We start from the raw sequence: 25,071 nt of genomic DNA on the forward strand, positions 1-25,071 counted from the left end.
CTCAGTCATCAGATTGAATGTGAGGGTATCGCAATGCTTGTGTTCAAGTAACCCTTATTTTATTGAATGACAGCCCCAAAGCTCAAAGAGTAGTGATGCTGGCAATTTAGATATACCAAAGTGAAGCTGTAAAAGTGTATGTATGTACAGGAAAAAACATAGTATATGAACTGATGCCCCATGTATAAGGGGAGACCACTATATCCCACTAGGTATGACCTAAGTTTTGTCTAACAAAGAGAAGGTAGTTATTTAACAGATAAATGGCAAATAAGTGAAATCTCATATTTCTTGTTTGTCATTATCCAGTAAAGTTTGGGACATATTTACAGTTTGGGTAAGGTTTTTATTTTCAGATCAGTGGAGAACCAGTTTATTATGGTATTGAAGTTTTATTAGAGTACTAGAGGCCCGGTGCACAAAATTCATGCACGGGGGGTGGGGGTGTCCCTCAGCCCAGCCTGCACCCTCTCCAGTCTGGGACCCCTCGAGGACCCCTGTTGGGATTGGGCCTAAATGGGCAGTCGGACATCCCTCTCACAATTCAGGACTGCTGGCTCCCAACTGCTCGCCTGCCTGCCTTCCTGATTGTCCCTAACCGCTTCTGCCTGCCAGCCTGATCACCTCCTAACCACTCCCCTGCCAGTCTGATCGATGCCTAACTGCTCCCCTGCCAGCCTGATTGCCCCTAACTGCCCTGCCCTGAAGGCCTGGTCACACCTAACTGCCCTCCCCTGCAGGCCTGGTCACCCCTAACTGCCCTCCCCTGCAGGCCTGGTCCCCCCTAACTGCCCTCCCCTGCAGGTCTTCCCCCCCCAACTGCTCTCCCCTGCAGGCCTGGGTTCCCTCCCCACCACCCCCTAACTGCCCTTCCCTGCAGGCCCGGTCACCCCCAATTGCCCTCCCCTGCTGGCCATCTTGTGGTGGCCATCTGGTGTCCACATGGGGGCAGCCATTTTGACCACATGGGGTCAGCCATCTTGTGTGTTGGAGTGACGGTCAATTTGCATATTACTCTTTTATTAGATAGGATACTTTGATATTTTCATAATCTTAAAAATGGGGTAGTACCAAGAATTTAAAGCATTAAAACTACTGAAATGCCCTAGCCAATTTGGCTCAGTTGGAGGAGCATCATCCCATATTACCAAAAGGTGGTGGGTTCTATTCCCAGTCAGGGCACATACCCAGGTTGCAGGTTCTGATCCCCAATCCACTGATCAATGTTTCTCTGTCACATGGATGTTTCTCTCTCTCCCTCCCTTCCTCTAAAATCAATTTAAAAAAAAAAAAAAAAAAAAACTACTGAAAGTGATTTTTTTCTACTAGTAATATTTTTATTTGCATTGTTACAGTTAGAAACAATCTTTTGTTTATATTCTTTTCTAAGAACATAACAGCATAATCCTATATAATAAAAGGCTAATATGCAAATTGTTCCCTCGACTGGGAGTTCGAGGAGGTGGGGCCAGCCCGCCAACTGCCCGCATCCCCTCCCCCCAGCCTGCCCCACCCTCTATCATCCCCCACCCTGATTGGGGGCGGGGCCAGCCCACCAAACTCCCCTCATTCCCTCCCCCCAGCCAGCCCTGCTTGATTGGCCCCTGATCGGGGCGGGCCAGCCAGACCCCCACTCGTGCATGAATTCATACACCGGCCCTCTAGTTTTAAGAATACAAAAATAGTATCCAGTTGGTGTTTTAATTAAACACTGCATATTTCATTTAACCTCTGTCTAGTAGTTTGTAGGGGGGAAAATTTTTTAACCATGTTGAAATGATTTGTTTAAAGAGATGGCTTGATTACTAAGAATATTTTGAATCATTTAGGTCAGCAGTGTCCAAATGGTAGTCCATGAGGTCCGAAAGGTTGGCGACCGCTGGTTTAAGGAAACCTTTGGAGCAGCAGTCGCCAACTGGAGGTCCGTGAGGTCCGAAAGGTTGGCGACCGCTGATTTAGGTTACATAATACAGCTGAAATGCTTTTTCACTTTATGTGAATGTTTTTTAAGCATTCTATCTTTTACAAGCTGTATTTAAATGTTTATCTTATTCATTGAAATAAAGATTGAGCCCTAGCTGGTTTGGTTCAGTGGATGGAGCGAGAGTCTGCCCATGGACTGAAAGGTCCTAACTTAATTCCAGTCAAGGACATGTACCTCAGTTGCAGGCTCGATTGCCGACCCTGGTCAGACCACATGCAGGCAGCAATCAATTGATGTGTCTCTCTCACATTGATGTTTCTTTCTCCCCTTCCCTTCCACTCTCTCTAAAAATCAATGGAAGATATCCTTGGGTGAGGATTAACAAAAAAAAATAATAAAGATTGACACAATTAGGTATTCCATAGCTGTTTTAAGTGTGTTTTCTTATTAGAATCACCTTCAGTTACAGGAGTGGTAACTAACCTACCTCCAGTTACAGGAGAGGGAAATTGCTAACAAAAGATATCTTCTCTTACAACCTAGGCCAAGTTAAGCCGTCTCTGTGAACAAGATAAAGTGGTACATGCTCTGGAAGAGAAACTTCAGCAACTCCACAAGGAGAAAGTAGGACAATTATGTTTATTATCTACAATTGGTGTTACTTTATATGGTTATTATTGGGACACTGTAATAACTGAAGTAAAAAGGAATTAATTCCATGGTGCAGAACATTAAATGTAATTATTTTTATTACAATAGTACACGCTTGAGCAAGCTTTGCTATCTGCCAGCCAAGAGATAGAAATGAATGCCGATAACCCAGCAGCCATCCAGACTGTGGTGTTGCAGAGGGATGATTTACAAAACGGGCTGCTTAGCACATGTCGAGAGCTTTCTCGAGCCACTGCCGTAAGTAGCAGATTCTGTTTTCCTATTAAGACTCCCTGCTCTAGCTGGTTTGGCTCAGTGGATAGAGCGTCGATCTGTGGACCAAATGGTCCCAGGTTCGATTCCAGTAAAGGGCACATGCCCAGGGTTGCAGGCTCGATCCCCAGTAGGGGACGTGCAGGAGGCAGCCAATCAATGATTCTCTCTCATCATTGATGTTTCTATCTTTCCCTCTCCCTTCCTCTCTGAAATCAGTAAAAATAAAAATATATTTAAAGGACTCCCTGAAATATTAGGCAGTTTTTCCTTTATCCATTTCTGTTTTATTGGACTCTCTTTAGAATTTCTTTATTATAACTAGAAATTAATTTGTTATTAATAATATAAAAAATGAAGGGTGGTCTTCATTTCTCTAATTAGTAGTGGGCATCTTATTTATTGTGAAATAGTTGTTTTCATAAAAGATAAATACTCCTGTTTATATATTATGCAAATGAAAAATTTTCAAATATGTTTAGATTTATTATAGTAAGGAAATAATTTTTTTTTAACTTTAAGGGAGTTGGGATAATTTTGAGAAGGTGGTAATTAGGTTCACCCAACCAACCATTTCAGTAAAAGGCACCTGTGAAATGCTTTTAAGAGCCTGTCAACATTACTTTTTCATAGCTGCAGTGTAATCTAAGTTTAGATGATAGGTTTCAGTAAGAAATATAATTAGCCGAACCTTTTAACCCACAGTCTTGTTGCTTTATAAAGAGTCTCTTGGGATTACTAAATCTAAAAGTCTTACGTGCAGTTTATAAATTAAGTGTTTTATGAGTCTACACAGGCTACTTTAGATCCTATATGCAGTCATCTCTAGACATGGTAAGAGCACCTGCCCAAGCAGCTCTTTGAAAGAGAAATCCTCGCAAAAGCCACCTGTTAAAGCTGCTAACACACCCTTGTCTGTAGCTTCAATGGGCTCTTTAGGGAGCAGCTACCTTTTAAGAAGGTCCACAGCTTAACTAAGAAAGGTCTTTTCAAGCTGGCAGGATTCCAGAATCTCAACATGGCTTCAATTCTAAACACTAAAATGGTATTCCAAACAAGAGCTATTTTTGCCCTAGCTGGTTTGGCTCAGTTGGCCCGCAACTGAAGGGTCCCAGGTTGGATTCTGGTCAAGGACACGTTCCTTGGTTGCAGGCTCATGTGAAAGGTAACCAATCAATGAGTCTCTCTCACATCAATATTTCTCTCTGTCTCTCCCCCTCCCTTCCACTCTCTCTAAAAATCAATGGGAAAATATCCTCAGGTGAGGATTTAAAAACAAAACAAAACAAAAAACACCATGGGCTATTTTTAAATGAATATAGCGTGGTGTTAAGCAAATCAAAACTTAAATACCTAATATTTAATACTAGAGGCCCGGTGCACGAAATTCGTGCACTTGGGGGCGGGGGGTCCCTCAGCCTGGCCTGCGCCCTCTTGCAGTCCGGGAACCCGTGGGGAGCGAGCCTAACCTGGCAGTCAGACATCCTTAGCACTGCTGCGGAGGCGGGAGAGGCTCTCACCACCACCACTGCGCTCACCAGCCATGAGCCTGGCTTCTGGCTGAGCGGTGCTCCCCCTGTAGGAGCACACTGACCACCAGGGGGCAGCTCCTGTGGTGGTTAGTGCACATCATAGCAACCAGTCATTCCGCCATTCGGTTGATTTGCTTATTAGCCTTTTATTATATAGGATACTTATCCCTGATTTTAAAGTCATTTAAATTATCTCATTTAATGTCTTTTACTTACACGGTGATATTATAGGTGTGTTTTTTAAGAGTTTAATATTCTTTCATTTGTGATCTTGATATCAGAACCATCTAGCTGTAGCATCCAGCACTCTTAAGATGTGCATTGAAAATTGGATGAATTGGTTGAACTGAATGATTTGCCCAACGTTACAAAACTAAGAAGTGCTGTGTCCAGAACACAAATCGGACCTGAAGACTTAGATTACATGGATTTTTATAATCCTATATAATAAAACCCTAATATGCAAATCGACCGAACGGTGGAACGACTGGTCACTATGACACGCACTGACCACCAGGTGCCAGACGCTCAATGCAGGAGCTGCGCCCTGGTGGCCATTGTGCTCCCACAGGAGGAGTGCCACTCAGCCAGAAGCCAGGCTCACAGCTGACGAGCGTAGCAGCGGTGGCGGGAGCCTCGGAGCAAGGGGTCATTGACTGCGAGAGCCCTGGACTACAAGAGGGATGTCTGACTGCCAGCTTAGGCCCAATCCCCAGGGGGATCTGAATGTTGTGCACCAGGCCTCTAGTGTAGTCATAAAGAAAATGAGTACACCTGAAATGTCTACAAGATGGTAATCAATTAATGATGGGTCGGTTTTGGATAGGAAGAAAGGGGAAGTGAAAGGTGGTCCATACAGGACAAAATGTCTCAAATCACAGCACAGAAATGAGAATGTGGGAGACATGTCTGGAGAAGCAAGTAGTGGAACTGACTGTCTAGAATTCGGGGATCGGAATATGAGATTAGAAAGGGAAATGGGGCTAAGCTGTCAGTGCTGAACTCATGAAAGCTTCAGTATTCCTGTATGACCTGAGTCAAATCAAAATTTAGTTGGAAGCTATTTCATGATTGATATCTGTTTTAGGGAATTCTGGGGATGTGCACTTAAATCTCATTAGGAGGCTTAGAATTTGCTCCATCCCAAGGTTAACTCCAGCACTGATAGAAGTTTATTAAAAATGTTTTAATAGAAATTAATCATGTTTTAGTATCCCGCTTTCTGGTTTTATCCCATATAATCACTTTTCTGTTTTGTTTCTTTCCCCTTGCCTTTGGCATTATTCAATGATCATTACAAACCCTCAGTATGTTCTTCTAAGACATATCTTACTGCATAGAATACAAACTGTGTTAATTTGTGCCTTTGTGTAAAGTTAACGCATATTAGCAGCTGAAGGCTACAAATGATGCATAGCATCATACTGGGCATATGGTGGACACTCAGTGGATGTTGATTAGATTTAAATTTGATTTAACATTTATGCCAGCAGAATCTCAAAGGAGTCCTCTGATTCTCTCACAATTGATTCAGGGCATTGGTTCAAATCTAACTTCTGAGGTATAAAAGATAGAACATCAGAGGCATAACATTAAGGCATCCAATGATCAAACCTGGGTTTCAGAGAACATCTCCTCATCTGGTTGGCTACTTAGGTACATGAAACCAGGATTAGCACAAGGTAAACATGTAAAGCAGCATTCCCTTTATGTTTTATTTAATTCTTGAAGATATACCTCCTCTCCATAAGCCCCACCCAGCACACCCACATGCTTTTAGGCACATGGTGTTCTCTCCTCGCCTCTACTTTATTTTATCTAAACCCAATTAGTGAGCAAGATTATTAAAGCAGTCTGTTATAACTTGAAATTTTTCAGTGTGTAACTGTCTTGGTTTGGATTCTCCTCTGAAAGCAGACCCTGAGATGAGGAACTGGGTTCAGAAAGTTTGGGGGGAGGTGATTTCAGGAACGGAAGCACTGAGTGTGTAGAGGGAGAGGGGAAAGCCAGTGAAGGTTTCACTGCTGAGTCGTTTACCGCTGTGAGCAACGGGACTTGGGTCCCCCTGAGGGCTCTGAGAAAATGGGCAGAATGCTTCAGGATTTCCCAGTGAGAGGCTTGCCAAGGCGACAAAACTAATAAGGAACAGAGTCAGACCAGAGTCAGCATCTAAGTCAGACACTTCATTCTGGGGCTTCTGTACTTCCTGCTCCACCTCTCGAGGCAGTCACATGTACTTTCTGGAACTTGAAATCAAATTTATATTTTCTTATGAAAAAATCTGAAATTGGGATTTCAGACATCCGAAGCGAGTTATAAAGGCCCCCAGTCATCCTGAATCATTCTAGTGGAGGGCTTATGTATTGATCCACTGTAAAACTATCAGTATATGAAAAAAAAAAACTATCAGTATATGAAACAGTAGTAATAACCATGAATATTTCTCCAGCAGTTATTAACTGCCGGGTTCATTATGAGTGATTTACATGCACTTAATCCGAATAATACCCCCTTGACGTGGGTACTATTATTACTATGTTGAAAGAGGAAAACTGAGACACGGAGATTGCAGTTAAGTAGCATGTGTAGACTTCCATTAAACTTATTTGTGTTCTAAACTGGATGGGAGATAGGAGGGCCTTGAGTAAGTGGAGAATTTAGACTACAGTGGATAAAGCAGGTTTAAGATTGTAAGCTTAAAGGGGCGTGGAAGCAGGGAGAGACTTACACCAAGTGAAATGTCACGGACTGTGCTTTGAAGGATTGTAAGATGGGTTTTAAATACCCTGGTTACTTCATGATTACTAAGCCACATCCCCGAGAAAGAGACAGCCAGATGTGATAGCCCCCTGGTGTGCTGCAATAGAAGGTACCCAGCAACACTTAAGAGGTATTTTTACCAAAAAAATCAAATCTGAATCTCAACAGTCTCCATATCTAACTACGAATTTATAGGAAATACAGGAAACAGAAAAGCACGCTAAGCAATATCACAGGAATTCAATTAGCAAAACCTAGAGTAGGAGAACCTCTACAGAAAAAGGAGCCCATTTTCTTCAACAAATACGTAGCAAGGGAGTGGGGGGAGATGTTGTTATACGTTTTAAAAGTGTTTTTTTACACTACTGCATTTGACTAGCCGTAAAAAAAAAAAAGTGGTTTTTTTTTAAAAATATATTTTTATTGATTTCAGAGAGGAAGAGAGAGGTAGAAACATCAAGTGATTAGAGAGAATCATTGGCTGCCTCCTGCACGCCCCCTATTGGGGAACGAGCCGGCAACCAGGTTCAATTCCTGGTCAAGGGCATGTGCCTAGGTTGCAGGCCCTATCCCAGTCCAGGTTGTGTCTCTCTCACATCATTTACTCTCTCTCTCCACCCTCCCTCCCTTCCACTCTCTAAAAATCAATGGAAAAATTATCCTCAGGTGAGGATTAACCAAAAAAATTCACTTGTTGGCTAAGTTGGGATTTTTTATTCTTTTGCCATTCCTGAAACGATCCCACACATGTACACATATTTTTTAAACTGTTATAACATATTCTCCAAAAAGTACACTAGTAAATGCAGAGATATGCCTGCTATCCATATCAAGGCATTGAATTTTATTGCCTCCTCCCAAAAACACCATCACTTCACTGTTAAATTATATATTAGCTTTGCCTGTTTTTGTATCTTAATAAAATATGATCATATAATATATACTCTTTTAACTTTGTGATGTTCATCCATGGGGTTTTAGATTGCAAGAGTTCATTCTCTTAACTGTATGATATGAAACTTCACACATTTTTATTTCAAGCACTGTTGTCTATGGTTTTAAGATAATTGCCTACTTGAAAGTCATTAAAACCCTTTTAATTGCCTTGATGCACGTATATATTATCTTCTTGAGAAAAAAATAGTAAGGACATATTTAAAGATTTTAACATTGTACTTGTATAATCCATTAAATTATTTAATGACATACTCAGCCAGGTGTTGGAAGGAAACTGATGTTATGCCAGTGCCACCCCTTTTCTTGGGATCACCTGTTGACTTGTGTTCTGCCCACCTATAATCATGTTGGAGGAGCCGAGAGATAATGGCAGAAATGGGAGGCCCAACAGGATTATAGGACTCGGGCCAAACGATATAGTGCAATGCGGGACTTTCCAGGTTATGAAAACTGAAAGTATATTATGTTTCCTCACTCCTAAAATATTGGAAAAGTAATCTCTGGCTCTCATTCTCTCTTTCTCGTGTTTCTGTAAGAAAGATGAGGATTCCCACCATTCTAAAATGTTCTTATATTTAGATGCCTCTACAGTGCCTTTGGGCGCATCCCCCCCCCCCCCCGCCGCCACCCCCCTCTCCCCAAACTCTGGCTTTTCTATGAGGTGTTAGGTGTTAGTTTGGCAATACCATCTTCCTTAATCACTGGGCTGCCATTGGATCCGTTACCCTCATTTTACCATCCCTGAAGCCTTCAAAAGCCCTCTACCTAAATTTGCCTCTTTTTTTTTTTTTTATGTGTGTACAAATTAGAAGATGGCTAGAAGCTATTTTCATTAAAGGAGATAATATCCTTGTTTATTCCGGTAGAAAGAGTTTTTCTGAAGCCAAGTAAGGAGGCTAGTGTTGATACCATAAAGATCAGATGAAAATCTTTAGTCCTTTATTACTTTGCTTTTTTAAAATTTAATTCATTGTGAAATCTGCATAATAGGCTCCTTAGGCTACCTATTTAAAACCTTTTAAGGAGTCAGAACAGCGTGGCTCAGTGACCTGTGAACCAGGAGGTCTTGGTTCAGTTCCTGGTCAGGGCACATGCCCAGGTTTCAGGCTCAGTCCCCAGTAAGGAGCATGCAGGTCTCATCATTGATGTTTCAGTTTCTCTCCCTTTCCCTTCCTCTCTGAAATACACACACACACACACACACACACACACACACACACACACACACTTAAACCTGTTAAGGAGAATCTTAAACTCAAAAAGCAATGATTCCAAATGACCAGATTTTAAGACTTAATTTTTTAAAAGTATGTACCTTGAGAAGAGGTCCTCTAGGAACTTGAGGTATTGCTGTTTGTTTGTCTGTTTGTTTGTTTAACTAAGATTATTTTAAATACCCTCTTAAAATATTTTAAATACCTTTCTTCCACACTCAGTACTCTCTTTCCTATCCCCAGACTATTGCAGTTGTTAAACTGACGTTTCCCAGGGAAGTTTCATTCAAAGCAGCTCAAGGCAAGAAATTCCTGGTCATGGGTGGTTCTTAAGACAAGAGTCACTAATTCATTTTACAATAGCATTCAGTAAGCATTTGTTGGTTATGTTACATGTGCCAGCACCACGTAGATAACTGGTGATAAAATAGTAATCAAATATTGTCCCTGCACCCTACCAGTGTGGATCAGTTGGTTGAGTGTCGTTCCATGAAACCAGGAGGTCACTGTTCAATTCCCAGTAGGGGGCATGCAGGAGGCAGCCCATCGATGTTTCTCATTGATATTTCTATCGCTCTCTCCCTCTCCTTTCCTCTTTCTGAAATTAATAAAATGTAGTCCCTGCCCTATTTTAGTTTATGAAGTTATTGACCTCATACCACCACTCTCTGAAGTGTCAGAAGGGTAACTGCAACCCATAGAAGCAGAATATAATCATGATGTAATTTGAGCGCTTGTAGAATCATTCTATATTCAATAGAGATAGACCAAGTATGAAAACCTTCTCTATGATTTTAGAGTTTGGGGGTGATGGTTTTTCCAAAGGAGAAAAGTAGAGATGAGTAGTGTCTATATTGAGTCTTTGGATTCACTGGCTTGTGTAGTTAGCTGAATTAGGTTTGTACGTTACTGTAAATTTACTCTTAAGTAATTAAATTCATGTCAGGCTTCTGTGTTATTGAAAACCTAACATGGTAAAATACAACATATTTAGTGTTTTTATTCATGGAAAAATTTTAATCAAGGCATATAAGGGACTGTTTTAAACAATAAAGGAAAATGAGTTACAAAGGTGTTTTGTTTTCTGCCCAATATAAACTATATGATAATTGCAGTGATAACAACATTAGAATAATGAAAGCTCTTTTGCTTTTAGGAACTGGAACGAGCATGGAGAGAATATGATAAGTTAGAATACGATGTAACTATTACCAGGAACCAGATGCAAGAACAGCTAGATCGCCTTGGTGAAGTTCAGGTATAAAAGTGTCATGTTTTTTACGTTGTTTTACCTTGTTAGATTCATGTACGCCCATAACAGTTTTTACAGTATTGACTACCTAAGACCTGGGTTTGAATATTTTCAATGATAGGAATCTTACTATCTCACAAGATTTCCCATCTCTCTCTGTTTAAAGTTCTTTATTCTCTCAGGTGCATGGTGTAGTGTTCTGTGTTCCGAGCTAACTTTATGGCACTGAGGCGTTGAATTATATGAATTTATCAAATAATGGATATTTTAGCTTTTTTAAAATAAAGTTTATTCTGACTTATTCTAATTCATTCTATATTGAATGCCTCTTTTTTAACAAACTATATTTAGCCTATTATCTTGGCCGATATATTATTAGAATATACAGCACCATTTGGAATAAAGAATCCAGTTTTGTAAACAGGCCACAAGTAGTTAAGACATTTAAAAATATTCACACTAATAAAAGTGTAAGATGCTAATTGACCGTACCTTCATGACACCCACCAGCCAATCAGGAGTGGGTATGCAAATTAACCCAACAAAGATGGGAGGTTTATTTGCATACACATGCGCTGAGCGGCCGGGGGCGGGACAGGATGCTTGCATCATCGCCATGGTGATGACACAGGCATTCCACACCACCCCAGGTGTTCCAGGCCTCTGGGCAGCGTGGGAAGGTGGAAAGGCGGCTCCAGCCAGAGTGAAGGCGGTGCCAGCAGCCAGGGGAAGGAAGGCCCATTCTTGCACGAATCTTTGTACATAGGGCCTCTAGTAGTAATAATAAAGAACTAGAAGGCACACACTATGATAAGTAGCATGGCACATGTGACCTTAGACCAGTTACATTACAGTTCTGCACCTCGGTTTCCACAACTATAAAATGAAAATAGTAATAGTACCTACTTCTATTGGCTTATTATAATGATTAAATGTGTTGATGTTTTTGGAGTACTTAGAACAGCATCAGACACATAAAGCAAATTGTATAAGTGTTTATTAAATAACTAAACAATGAAGGCAACATTGACAAACTCAAAAGGTGACATACTGGAAAGAACTACCTTGACTCCTAGACTTCAATAAGAGTTACTGTCTAGATCTGCAAAGATTTTTATTTTATTTTATTTTATTTTTTTTTTTGAGAAACAGTACAGTAGCAAAATGAACGAAGAACATGAGTAGTTTTAATTCATAAAAAAGTAAAATTCAGATTGCTAACAAGGGTGTATATGTTATTCAAAGTTACTGGTAACCAGAAAATGCAAAATAAATTTTAAAATGAGATTTTCTTTTTTTTTTTTTTTTCTTACATTCTTTTTTTTTTTTAAATATATTTTATTGATTTTTTACAGAGAGGAAGAGAGAGGGATAGAGAGTTAGAAACATCGATGAGAGAGAAACATCGATCAGCTGCCTCTTGCACACCCCCTACTGGGGATGTGCCCGCAACCAAGGTACATGCCCTTGACCGGAATCGAATCTGGGACCCTTGAGTCCGCAGGCCGACGCTCTATACACTGAGCCAAACCGGTTTCAGCTATATATGTAATTTTTTAATTGTTGCATAAGTAATACAGATTCTATATCGAGCATGTATAGTATCAAATATTTGTAGTTGCTGTTCCCTCCCTGTGTTCATAGCAGTAGTCACATCTCTGGGCTGCCGTCATCTTGGGCCCGTGTCAGGACTTCCTTCCTTTGCTTTGATGCTTTCAGCCTGTGGCTGGGAAAGCTGGATCACTAAGGTTATGCAGTACGTTGGGAGGCAGCGTTAGCGCTCATAGTCCTTATGTTTCTAGACTTGGAACACTTATTTCTATTCATTGCCCTTTTTTTTTAAATAAAGTTCCATTCCTGTGATATTTATTGTTATCTTAAGTATCTACCAATAAGAATCATAGAGTTCTGTTACAGTCTTACTGAAAACCAATATGATCTTATTTTCGTTTCAGTTACAGTACTTAGCCTGAGGACATGAAATGGGGTATTAGAAGTAAGACAGTGGGGTATTAGAAGTAAGACAGTTAGATTCCAAAATTGAGAATTAGTTCTGCAAACACGTTTAACTCCATGAGTCAAAAACTCCTTTTGTTTGTTTGTTTGTTTGGCATGTCTCTGTGTTTTAGAACCAGAAATTAATATACTTTCCATTGCTTTCCCCCCACCCCAAAAAAAGTGTTGTTGTTTTTTTAATTTGGGTTTTGAGAGTTTGTATTTTGTTCTGTTTTCCATTTTTAGTCCCTTCTGACCAGTATTCCTTCCTGGAGTCATAAATAACACAAGACAAAGCTTACTAAGGAGATGTGAAATAATATGCTTATAGCTGAAAAATGATATTCTTTTCTCTGCTTTATCTTTTATCAGTGCCACTAAAAATCTTCTTTTAAAACATATAAATAGCAGAATATATAACTTTAATGATTTTTTTTCTGTATGCGGTCTATTTTTACTGATAGACCGAATCAGCAGGAATTCAGCGTGCACAGATTCAGAAAGAACTTTGGAGAATTCAGGATGTCATGGAAGGCCTGAGTAAGCACAAACAGCAAAGAGGCACTACAGAAACAGGTAAGTTTGCTTTTTGTATTGTGTTATACAGTAATGGACCATAGTATTATATCTAAATGGGATGACACAGAAAACTGGGTTACTTTTGTTATTTTAATAGGTTTTTTAACACTCTTCTTGGTAACATTGAGTCAGTACACAAGTTTATAAAGTAAAAAAGCAAAAGTTCTGCCCACCTCACCCACTCAAAAATAAATCATCGTTTTATGTGTACTGTAATTATAAACACGCAAACAGTGCTTTGGTTGTGCGAGGTTTTTTTCCCCACAACAGAAGATGGAATCATACTATACCTATTTTCAACCATTTGCTCTTTTGTTCTTAACTGCAATATAATAATTGCTGTGTACAAATTCATTGTGTACCCCTGGCTGGTGTGGCTCAGTTGATTGAGCATAGTCCCATGCACCAAAAGATTGCTTGTTCGATTCCTGGTCAGGGCACATGCCTGGGTTGCAGGCTCTATCCCCAGTAGGGGTCATGCAGAAGGCAGCCAATTGATATTTCTTTCTCTCTCCTTTCCTTTCTCTCTAAAAACAAAAACAAAAAACATAGCTTAAAGAAAAAAGCACCCTGGCCAGGGCCAGTGTACCTCAGTGGTTGAAGCGTCAGCCAGCACACCAAAGGGTTGTGGGTTCAATTTCCAGTCAAGGGTATGGCATGTTCACTCCCCACTCCTATCTCACATCAATGTCTCTCCCACCCCCTTCTCCCTCTCCCCCTCTCTCCCTCTCTCTCTCCCTCTCTCCGTCTCCCTCTTCCCTCCTTCTATCCTCCTCCCTCCCACTCTCTGAAAAAGCAATGGGGGTAAAATTAACCTTGGGTGAGGATCAACAAAAACAATTTTCAGACTATGTCCATTTCTGTGATGATGAACATGTTTTTAGGTTTTGGAGTTTTTGTTGTTATTTTCCCTGGTCATAAGCCATGCTATCATGAACATTATTGTGTATATATATCACTAAATATTTATGGTAGTACTTTTGGATTTCAAGGAGTGGGAAATGACACATTTTCCATTTTGATAGGCATGGCCAAATTGCCCTCCTAAAAGATATCAAAATGTACTTACACCAGTAAATGTTTGAGAAAACTCATTTCCCTATATAAGTTGTTTTAGTTTATGTTTTTTAATGTAGTTGGTTTCAAATTCTGAAAACATTAAAAATGAGGGATTAGAAACTGAAGATTTAACCTATATATATAAAGAGCCAGGGCCCATAACCACCACGGCTCGACTGACACAGGAAGTCAGTGCTGGGTTGCTGTGGCAACCCAGCACTGACTGCCTAAGGGGCTGCGGATCAGGCCCAGAGGGAGGCCTGCAGAGAGAGAGGCAGGGTCTGATCCCCAGCCTCCGTGGCAGCTGTTGATCAGCCCTTGCCTCTCTCTTTCTCTCCTGGCTTGACTAGCAGCCAGGCCTCTGTTTCTCTCTGGGCCTCCTCAGGGGCTGCTGATCAGCCCCGCCTCTTGATCAGGCCCAGAGAGAGGCCCGGAGACGCTGACTGGCATAGAAACCAACCAGTCAGAACCAAATCTGGGTGAACTGCGAAGGCAGAACCTAAGTTGGGGGCTGAGGAGGGGTTTTAAGGGCAACAGCTGTTTGGTGTAAGGTGTAAGAAAGTGGTTCAATTTTTTTCATGACAGGTTTGGTAATATACTGCATATGGCTGGCTATCAGTCCAGATATAGGGATTATGTGTTTTTGTCTGCCAAGAGCATCTCCTCCTGCTGAAAAAGGCTTCCCCCCCCCCGGCCCATTTAAGCAATTCTATCCTATATAATCTATCTATACTACTAAAAGGGTAATATGCTAATTAGACCGGGTAGACCAGCCATCTTCCAGACGTCCAACTTCCTTCCAGACAAAGCCATGGTGGTGGAGGCAGAGGCAGTTAGGGGTGATCAGGCCGACAGGGGAGGGAAGTTGGGGGCAAGATCAGGCCGGCAGGGGAGGGCTGTTGGGGGCAACATCAGGCCAGCAGGGGAGGGCACTTGGGGGCAAGATCAGGCTGGCAGGGGTGGGCAGTTAGGGGCAATCAGGCAGGCATGCAGGTGAGCAGTTAGAAGCCAGCGGTCCCAGATTGCAAGAGGGATGTCCGACCACCGGTTTAGGCCACAGGGATCGGGCCTAAACCGGTGGTCGGACATCCCTCAAGGGGTCCCCAATTGGAGAGGGTGCAGGTTGGGCTGAGGGGACCCGCGGATTCCCCCCCTCACCCCCGCACGGGGGCCCTAGTTTAAAAGAAATGAAATTATTTTCTTTTTCTGTAGATTTAAAAAGATATGTTTAGTATAAGTTATGTTGTATGCTTTTTTTAATAGGTATAGCAGTATCAAAGCCTTTCACAACAGTTAAGTACAAAAATGAGGTAAGTTCGAATTGTTTGTCTAACTATAAGTTATTTTAAATGTTTAAAACATGAATTAGAATTGTCTACTCATAAACTCATAACAAAAGTATTTTTTAAATACATTCTAGTTATTGTTTTAATCTTGAAATTTCACTGGTTCAGTGATTTGGTACTTCTAACAAATGTGATTTTTCTTCCCTTAATGCAAAAAATTTAATCACTATTTTTCATCTCTATATTAGAACTTTAACATTGTCATACTTTGTATAATAAAAGTAATTTGAATTTTTATCATTGTTATACTTGATAACATTTGTAGGATGATTGATAGATAAGTTGGCTGTGTATCATGCATACTATAAAGAAATTGCAACTACAAAGAGATACTGTCAACCGAATTGAAAGCATCTATGGTCTTAAATTATGTATTAAAGCCAGTCAAAAAGAAATGTTTGGTTTTTTTTCCCTTGAAAATGGCCCAAAACATAGGCAACAAGATTTTCAAATTAATTTTTTCTCTTCTATTTTTAAAATGAAATGCAATCATTTCATGTATCTGTTTAGATGTTGAGTTACCAAAAAAGATACAACCATATTTGAAACTATATTGACTATCATAAGTATTTTGGGTTTTACTTTTCAATATGAGACTTTTGGCTTGGCAGTGTCCCTTTAATTATCTTAAAGCTAATTTAAGTTAACTTACCATTGCAAAGAATTTAGATATACTTAACTCAGTATGCTTATCTAAATAAGGTGACTGTTCTACAATCTTTAGGAAGAGGAAGTAGTCCCACCTCGTCCTCCACTTCCTCGGTCCTATGACTTTACAGAGCAGCCTCCCATAATCCCCCCTCTGCCCAGTGATAGCAGCTCCTTGCTCTGTTATAGCAGGGGCCCAGTCCATCTGCCTGAAGACAAGAAGACTCAAGTTCAAGGATATACAAGAAATGGATCTCACTGTGTAAGTGGCTGCAGTAGCCACAGAATAATCAATTTTATATGCCCTCTCATTTTTTGAAAGTGAATTTATTTTACATTCAAACTTTTTTTATAACACCACTTTTAGCCAGTGCTGTTTTTGTTTATAATGTTATCCTTTTGTTTTTTTCTGTTTTGGCTATATCATTCTCACTTTTTAATATTTTCACAACTTTAATCATCTTTCATAATTTCATATTTTTCACAAATATTTTTATAAAATGGTTACTTTTATAAAATGAGTCATATTTTAAACCTGTCATGTCGGGATATCAGAGACAAATGGAATCTTTAGGTCAGAAAGAAAAGGATTACTAGGAATGATAAAAGGGTTGGGACGCTGGCAGTTCAGTCTAGAAAAACTGTTAAGGTTGTGGACATTGCCAAGCAGAGACATCACCCATCGAAACTGGAAATGGAGGTTTGGGGTTAAACAAATAAATGTGAAATGCAATAAACAAGAAGTGAATAAGGAAAAAGGCAATAGAACTAATTGAGTTAATATGATATAATTATTTTCAGGCCTCAGTTGTATCATGATAAAAATGTTCTAAAAATGACTTTATTCCCAAGAGGAATATTCTTAACTTTTCAAACCAAAACATTTACCTGTTAAAAATATTTCAAATTCTTTTTCTTCTATCTTAGTTGTAGCATATATTAATTAGTTGTGCTATACCCAAGATAGGTAACTGAGGCTTTTAATTTTTAGAGTTTGATTTGAGTCTTTATTGGTAAACATTTTACAAGAAACTTTCACCAATTTTTTGTTTAATTGCATGTCTTCCTTTCAAGGGTCCAGATTATAGACTCTACAAGAGTGAACCAGAGTTAACAACTGTGGCAGAAGTTGATGAATCTAATGGAGAAGAAAAATCAGAACCTGTTTCAGAAATGGAAGCTTCAGTTAAAGGTCAGAACTTGGGATGTGTTTTATCTCCTGTGTTTTCAGACATTTTAGCAATAAATTCCGTTTTCATGTTGACCTAGTACATGAACAAGTCCACAATTCCTTATCTGAAAACTTCGGAATCTGACAAGTTTTTGAATTCAGAAGTTTCATATATTAAAAAGATGACATGACCCATAAACCATCTATGATGTCACCTCAGCTAGGCATGAGGCAGCACCCTCTTTTAAACACATTGATATTTCTGGAATATTCATCGTAAGTGGGATAAATCAGTTCCGGTTAGGTTTTACTGAGAAATAAGTTTATGACACACTTTTAAAAGCCTTTTCTTTTCCTGTTATTTTTTTTTTTTTTTTTTTTTTTTTTGGTTTTCTATTTTAAAATTACACATAAAAGATTAAGGGCTAAGACAAACTTTCATAAAATTTCTATAAAATGAATAAATTCCATGAAATAATACCATTATTTTTTTAATGCTGATCATTCTTCAGTGTTGTAAAGAAAAAGGGTAGCAGGAAGGGGGCTCTTCAGGATTAAAAATGTTGAAAATGCCAGATATAATGCAATGTTTGAGCCTTGATTGGATTATGGTTTGAAGGAAAAGTCTGTAAAGACATTCTTGGGACAACTATGGAAATTTAAATATATTCTAGATATTATCTAATAGTAAGTAATACTATGATATTGTGATTATGTAGGAGAATGTGTTATGTGAATTCTGAATCACTTAGAAGAATATTTGTAACTTATTCTCATTTAAAACTAGTTACTTTTCATCAAAATTTAAAACTTCTGCCCATCAGAATGGGAGAAAATATTAGCAATACATACACCTGACAAAGGCCTTGTATTCAGAATTTTTTAAACTCTTGTGAATCAATAATAAACTCAGACAACCCAATAAAAAGTATTCAAAAGACTTGACCACTTAACAGATTAAGGTATACAAAATTGCCCTTAAGCATATAAAAAGTTTAGAACTGATTAACCATAAAAGAAATTTTGGTTTAATGCAAACTAAAATTACAATTTACAACTAGAATGGCTAAACTTAAAAAATTACCAAGTATTGGTTAGGATGTGTAACAATTGGGACTCATGTGTTCCCGATGGTGGTATATGGTAGAACAGCAGTTTGGCAGTTTCTTACAAAGGTAAACATTCAGTTAGCTTAGCGAGTAATTCAACTCCTATGTCTTTACCTAAGAAAAATGGAAACATAATTTCTCAAAAAGACATACAAGGATTTTTATAGCAGCTTTAATTCATATTAGAAAAAAAAACAAAACTGGAAGCAACCCATATGTCAGTAAACAAGAGTTCATACAATGGATTTGATGCCCAATTAGGACACATGCCCAGGTTGTGGTTCAATTCCCAGTCGGGCATGTACAGGAGGCAACTGATTGGTGTATCTCTCTCATATCGACATTTCTCTCTCTCCCCCTCCCTCCCTCTCTCTCCCTCTCTCCCCCCCTCTCTAAAATCAAAAAACAATAACAAATAATTGAGTTGCAGATTGTTTGGTTTATAACCTAAAGGGGCCCTGAATGACTGACCTACACCATTTGTCTTTGTGGATGTGGGGTGTGTAAGACACTTCTTTTTTCTGGTTGATGTGAGTTTTTGTTTTCTAATTGTAAACGAGAGAGTGACAGTGATTACCTTAGTTAACTTTGTTAGTGGTTTCTTTATTGAGACAGTCCAGTATAATTGAAAGAGACCAATTGGAAATTAAGGACATTTAGGTAAATCACTTAAACCTTCCCAGCTACTTTTTGTCATCTGTGAGATGTGAGAGGATTACATTAAGGTACTGAAAATGTGAATGTTTCATGAAGAAGCAGAGTAGCAGCAGAAGGCTAACGCAGACTCCAGCCCTGCTGCTGCTGAGCTCTGTGGACTTGAGGAAGCAAATAACCCATAAGGATCTATGATGGATTAGGGGTACTGAAGTTTTTAAATTTTTTTTATTGATTGATGAGAGAGAGAGAGAGAGAGAACCATTAATTTATTGTTCCACTTATTTATGCATTCATTGGTTTATTCTTGTATGGGCCCTCACCAGGGATCGAACCCACAACCTTGCTGTATCGGGACGACACTCTAACCAACTGAGCTACCCAGCCAGAGGATTTTTAATATCATCTTTTAATCTGTAGAACTTTATTTCTAAATCTAACCCTAAATTTATCTGGCAATATCATTGGCTAGCTTATGAGGTAGAATAGGTAATAGAAGGCTAGTACATTTTCCCTGGCTCTTTCCAAACAATAAATTGGTCTTGTGATTTTAAAAGCCTCAGAAATCGAGTATGTAAAAAAAAAGCCATGTTATGTGAGAGATAACTCCTATTTTAAATTTTAGGTTCCCACTTTCCTGTTGGAGTTGTGTCTCCAAGAACAAAGTCACCAACACCCGAATCTTCGACAATAGCCTCATATGTAACCTTAAGGAAAACGAAGAAGATGGTGGATTCAAGAACGGTATTTAGCTAGAAATTAATTTCTAGAAGGAGTCTGACACTTCTAAGAATTTCCTTGAGGAGAGTGATAGACGTGTACTGTGGTCACCCAAGTGAATGGGTTTCCAAGCTAGCCTGAGTTTGCAGGGCCTTTCAGCTGGGGTGGATTTGGAGTTTGCCAGTCCTCTGGCTACTCTGAGAAATGTGGGTTGGGATTGGGAAATAAATCCTGCGTTTCACACTTTCATCTGAGATCACTGAATTCAAACTGGCTCCAAACCAGTCTGATGGTCTTGGAAGGTTCTCAGAGTATTTACCTCCCTTTCACCAAGTAGTCTTAGAAATTTGAGCTGCAAAAGAACTTTTACTTTGCATCTTTGCAAAGTCTCTACTTACTTGGTATGAGATAATTTTAAGCTATAAGAAAAGACTGAATGGTACAACAAAGAAAAAGGTCTATGGTTATCTTTGAAAGATATTAAAGTATAGCTAACCAGTATATGCCAAAAAAATCTGACAAATCCATATATAAGAACTATCTTTTCAATAAATACAAAATTATAAAGATCTATAGGAATAATTAGTGTAGAATAAAAATAATGAATAGCTATGTGTCAATATTAACATTAGTGATCATGATTCTATAATACTATTATTTGTTCATAGAGTTGGGCATTTTTTGCAGATTGGAGGTGTTTTCTATGGGAATTGTGATGCTAAAGTAAACAGAAAAAGGATGTTGAGATCAAGCAGAAGATATTAGTGGATTTATATTATTCTTTATCTTTTTTATAACTCTCTTAAATACTAGAAGAAAAGATTCTACCTAACTAAATACCGGGGGGCGGGGGGGAAGTATAGAAAACTATAGTTCTATAATGTTGGTACAAGAAAGACCTTTATAAGCAACTAGTAGCCCATTTGCAGGAAGAATCCTGCAAGCGGCCGCTGCCGAGGCATGCGCTGCTGCCGTTGCTTCCGCCGTGCCTGCACCCACATGCCGTGCCTGCACCCACGTGCCGCTGCCGCCTGGCCCGCTCCGCCCCGCCCCACCCGGGCTTTCCCTCTGGCAGCCACCTTGCTTTCCGCTTTTCCTCCCTCTTCCTTCTAAGTTGTCTTCAGTCTTCACTCCTCCCTCCCTCAGCATATGCAAATTAACCGCCATCTTTGTTGGGTAATTTGCATACTCGTTCTGATTGGCTGGTGGGCGTGGCTTGGGCATAGCTAAGGTGTGGTCAATTTGCATATTACTATTTTATTAGGTAGGATACCTGCTTATAAATACCTGCAGTATAACAGACAAGTTCCATAATAAATACGGAATAAATATAAATCAGAAATAATAGTTCACAAATAAATGAAAATTGCTCAGCCTCAGTAATAATTTTTAAAATGCTAACTGAACTGCCCCAATGAGTTCATCTTTCCCAGTTATCATATTGGAGAAAAGACCTAAAAATTAATAATATCCAACATTTAAAAAGAAGAAAGTAGATTTGTACAGTAACTTGATAAATAAGTTGAGGTGTGATAACATTTTTATGTAAACGTAGAAAAACCAGGAGGAATACACATTTGTGATTACTGAAGATGAAAAGTACACTAAAGTAGCCAACTTCCCAATCAGTATCTAGAATTAACTTTTTTTTTTTTTTGCAAAAGCAATATGTTTTATTTTACAAATAAATGAGAATGACTTATTTTTGCCCATTAGGCCTTTTCCTTTTAGTTTCTACTTTAAGATATTTATTCTGTACAGTAGGAGGCAGTTCTAGAGTTACAGCTCCTGCCCTGCAAGCATTGTCCAGATTGGAGTGGAGAGGAAGGAATCTTAGCCTTTGGCCTGCTGTAGTGCTTGGTCACAGGAATACTTACCTCTGTCCTCGGTTCTCCCAAAAACTCCTCCAGTGCCTTCATCAGTTTCCACCAATTCAGACCAGAAGATCCAAAGAAACCTATGAATCCCATAGGTTCTAGAAAATGTTTAATCTTTAAAAGTTCTATCATAAAATAAGCTAAAATTTGCTTATGATTAATTATTGAAGTATTTATTTTGGATCTTGTACCAATATCTTTGTACATCCTTAGTAAGAAAGTGAAAAGTAAGAATTGGTTGTTTATTGGGACAAATATTTTTAAACCCTTTAGCGAACCATAAAAATTAGTCATATATATGCAATGCTTTCAAATATAACCATCTGATTTATAGAAAATAAATAATTCCATAGTTTTATTCTGGATCATAAACTAAGGATGTTTTCTCTACTAGTCTTTCACATTACAGTTTCATTAAAATAAATCACTGATATTTAGAAACTGTGTCCCCTATTTTCTCCTTGTTTAACTTTTATATAATTTCCTGTTTCATGGGGTAGAATTATTCCAGAGCTGCCATACCTGTTTGTATTTGGGGGGGGGGGGGGGAAGAGGAGAGAGAAATACCCTTACTATTTTCTTTTCTCTTTCTCCTCTCTTTTCGTCATAGACTATGCATCACCAATTACCTATTAAGGTTAAAATAATTTGCTTTTCTGGTGTTATATAAGTGACATTCAAAGCCTCCACTTTTGATTTTGAGGACAAAAGAAATGCATTTTATTTCAACATCCTTTTCAGAAGTCACTATAATTATGTATTCACATGTTTATTCTTTAATTTAAAGGAAAGACCAAGGAGTGCAGTGGAGCAGCTGTGTTTGGCTGAAAGTACTCGACCTAGGATGACTGTGGAAGAGCAAATGGAAAGAATAAGGAGGCATCAACAAGCATGCTTAAGGGAAAAGAAGAAAGCATTAAATGTCATTGGTGCTTTAGACCAGTCACCCTTACAGAGTCCTTCAAACTTAAGGGATAATCCATTCAGGGTTACCCAGGTATACCAGTTGCTTTTAATCATTGTGTGGAAATCTAATATCACTTGAATCTTAGAATCATAGTTACATGTGTTATGGGTTTTCTCGTGTCTGCCATATGGGTAGTTATTTTTATTATTTAACTGGTATAATAATAAGCTAGGACAGCTTAGTATAATGGAAATAGCCCTGTGTTCAAAAACCAAAGCTTGTTGGGTGCCTTTGCACCAGCCGTGGACTTTATCTCCTCTGCTGTAAATCAGGTAATGATTCGACCTGTCCTCTCTCCCTCGCAGAGATACTAAGAAGATAAAAGTGCTTTCAGCAAATGTAAAATGCCGTGCAGGTTACCAAGATAGTCCCCAATTCCCCTCCCAATAAAATGTGTATGACTCTGTGGCCTAATTTCACATGACCTAAATTGGAGCCGGAGAGAGCTTCTAAATTAAAGCTCTGCTATTCATCGAATTTCAGCTTCAGTCTTGTAAACTGACAACCTTTCATTCCTTATTCTTTGTTTGTTTGTTTGTTACCCCGATTCATAAATCAGAGCCTAGTAGCTTCGGTTTGATCTGTCCCTGATAGTAGACATGGATCAGCTGAAAGTGCTTCCCTGTCTTCGTAGAAGTTTCCTTTTCATCCAACCAAGAGCAGGCATCACTAATGGAGAGTCAGCCGATTAGCAGTTGAATAACTGCAGTCTACAAATTACAAAATGGGTGTTTTTTTAAAAAATAAGAGAGATGAGGATGAAGAAGTGTGTGGAATACTGCCTTTAGTTAGTATGCCATATATTAATACCTAAATAATGAATATGTAAATGATGTATATAAGTATATTGATATATATTAAATAGATCTTGTTCCTCTTGATTTTCATAAAGAAACCTTGTGAGTGAAAATCTAGCTTTCTTTCAAAATCAGCAGGTGCCATCTAAATGGCTGCATAGTGTGACTCTAAGACTGCGCTGTGTCTTTTGGACAGACTCGAAGGAAGGATGATAACAGTAAGGACCTGGACACTGTCATTAGAGAAAATGATGTAAAGCCAAACCACGAAACTCCCGCAGCAGAAATTGTTCGACTAAAAGAAGCTGAACCTCAAAACACAGATTTCAGTGAAGAGGTACAGAGCTTATTTTTGGACAGATATTCCAAGGGGTGGGGGTAGGTTTTTGAAGATGAGATCAGGTTGTAATAAGGTTGCAAGTAATGTTTCATTCTGCCACAAAAGGCAAAGATCTTAAGTGAAATTATCGATTTTATATAATTTGATTAATTTAAAACTTTAAAGCATGACCAATCAAGGCTGGAATAAATTGCTGCTGGCCCAATTAAATTTGTACTTGTATATCCCAAAACAACTAACTAAAGCAATGTGCTTCGTCCCTTTGGGCAAATAACTTTTTATATTAGTAGTAAAGAATGTTGAGGCATTTTAGATCTTGCTCCTTGGCATGTCAGTTTGATGCAAATAAACTCATAAAAAATGTTTTTAATGTTAATATTTTTAAGATAGCTTGAATCTACATTTATATTTCAGTAAATATTTGACAGCATAGATTTTTTTAAACTTTTATTTGGTAATTATTTTAGATTTACTAATAAATATAGATGTGGTATGAATGCCTTGAAAAAGAAAATCTTTCTTCTTATTCTGTAGTTTAAAAAAACGGAAAATGTTTTTTACGAAACACTTCTCAAGCCTGAACCAAATGGCGTAAATTCTGAAGAAGTGATGGATAAAGGAAGAAACAAAGAAAACATGCCAGAGGATGTTTCATACAGGTAATAATTAAGGGAAACAAACAAATCATTCACAGATTTGTATAACTGCTTAAAAATGGTAAACTTCAGAGTCAAAAAGTCTTGTATTCCAGTCCCAGCAAGCTACATACCTGCTTAAGGTGCAGTTTCCTCACTTAGAAGAATGGGGCTAATAATGGTATCTGTTTCACAAGTGTGTTGTAAGGGTTAAAAAAGAAAATACATGTTTAGCACTTAACACTGCTTAGCACCTAGGAAGTAGTTAATACCTTTTTTTATTTTTTATTTATTTTTAAATATATTTTTACTGATTTCAGAGAGGAAGGAAGAGGGAGAGAGAGATAGAAACATCAATGATGAGAGAGAACCACCAATTGGCTGCCTCCTGCAAGCCCCCCACTGGGGACCGAGCCCACAACCCAGGCACGTGCCCCAGACCAGAATCAAACCTGGGACCCTTCAGTTCGCAGGCCGACGCTCTATCCACTGAGCAAAACCAGCCAGGACAATACCTCTTTCTTAGAAGAGCAAGCAGTGAAACAAGGAAGGGCATAGAAGCAGCCACAGGAGAGCCCAGGCTGGGCTGCTTGGGCTCACTGGGAAGTCGG

General features: G+C 38.9%; 1 protein-coding gene across 3 annotated transcripts in view; it reads left to right on the forward strand.

Annotated features, from left to right (window-relative positions):
• Positions 1-25,071, forward strand: part of PLEKHA5 (pleckstrin homology domain containing A5) — a 206,202-nt gene that overhangs the window by 175,131 nt on the left and 6,000 nt on the right. For 2 of the 3 annotated variants that reach the window (XM_079773715.1, XM_079773716.1), the window contains 10 exons: positions 2,468-2,548; positions 2,684-2,833; positions 10,468-10,569; positions 13,023-13,134; positions 15,460-15,506; positions 17,265-17,382; positions 19,750-19,868; positions 22,509-22,718; positions 23,682-23,822; positions 24,360-24,484. In XM_079773715.1, the coding sequence (XP_079629841.1) occupies positions 2,468-2,548; positions 2,684-2,833; positions 10,468-10,569; positions 13,023-13,134; positions 15,460-15,506; positions 17,265-17,382; positions 19,750-19,868; positions 22,509-22,718; positions 23,682-23,822; positions 24,360-24,484 (1,205 nt within the window). Of the gene's footprint in view, positions 1-2,467; positions 2,549-2,683; positions 2,834-10,467; positions 10,570-13,022; positions 13,135-15,459; positions 15,507-16,266; positions 16,453-17,264; positions 17,383-19,749; positions 19,869-22,508; positions 22,719-23,681; positions 23,823-24,359; positions 24,485-25,071 lie in introns of all 3 variants that reach the window. The other variant, XM_079773717.1, reaches the window with a different exon arrangement.

This window comes from Cnephaeus nilssonii (assembly GCF_951640355.1).
Source record: "Cnephaeus nilssonii genome assembly, chromosome: 6".
NCBI classification, from domain to species: Eukaryota; Metazoa; Chordata; class Mammalia; order Chiroptera; family Vespertilionidae; genus Cnephaeus; species Cnephaeus nilssonii.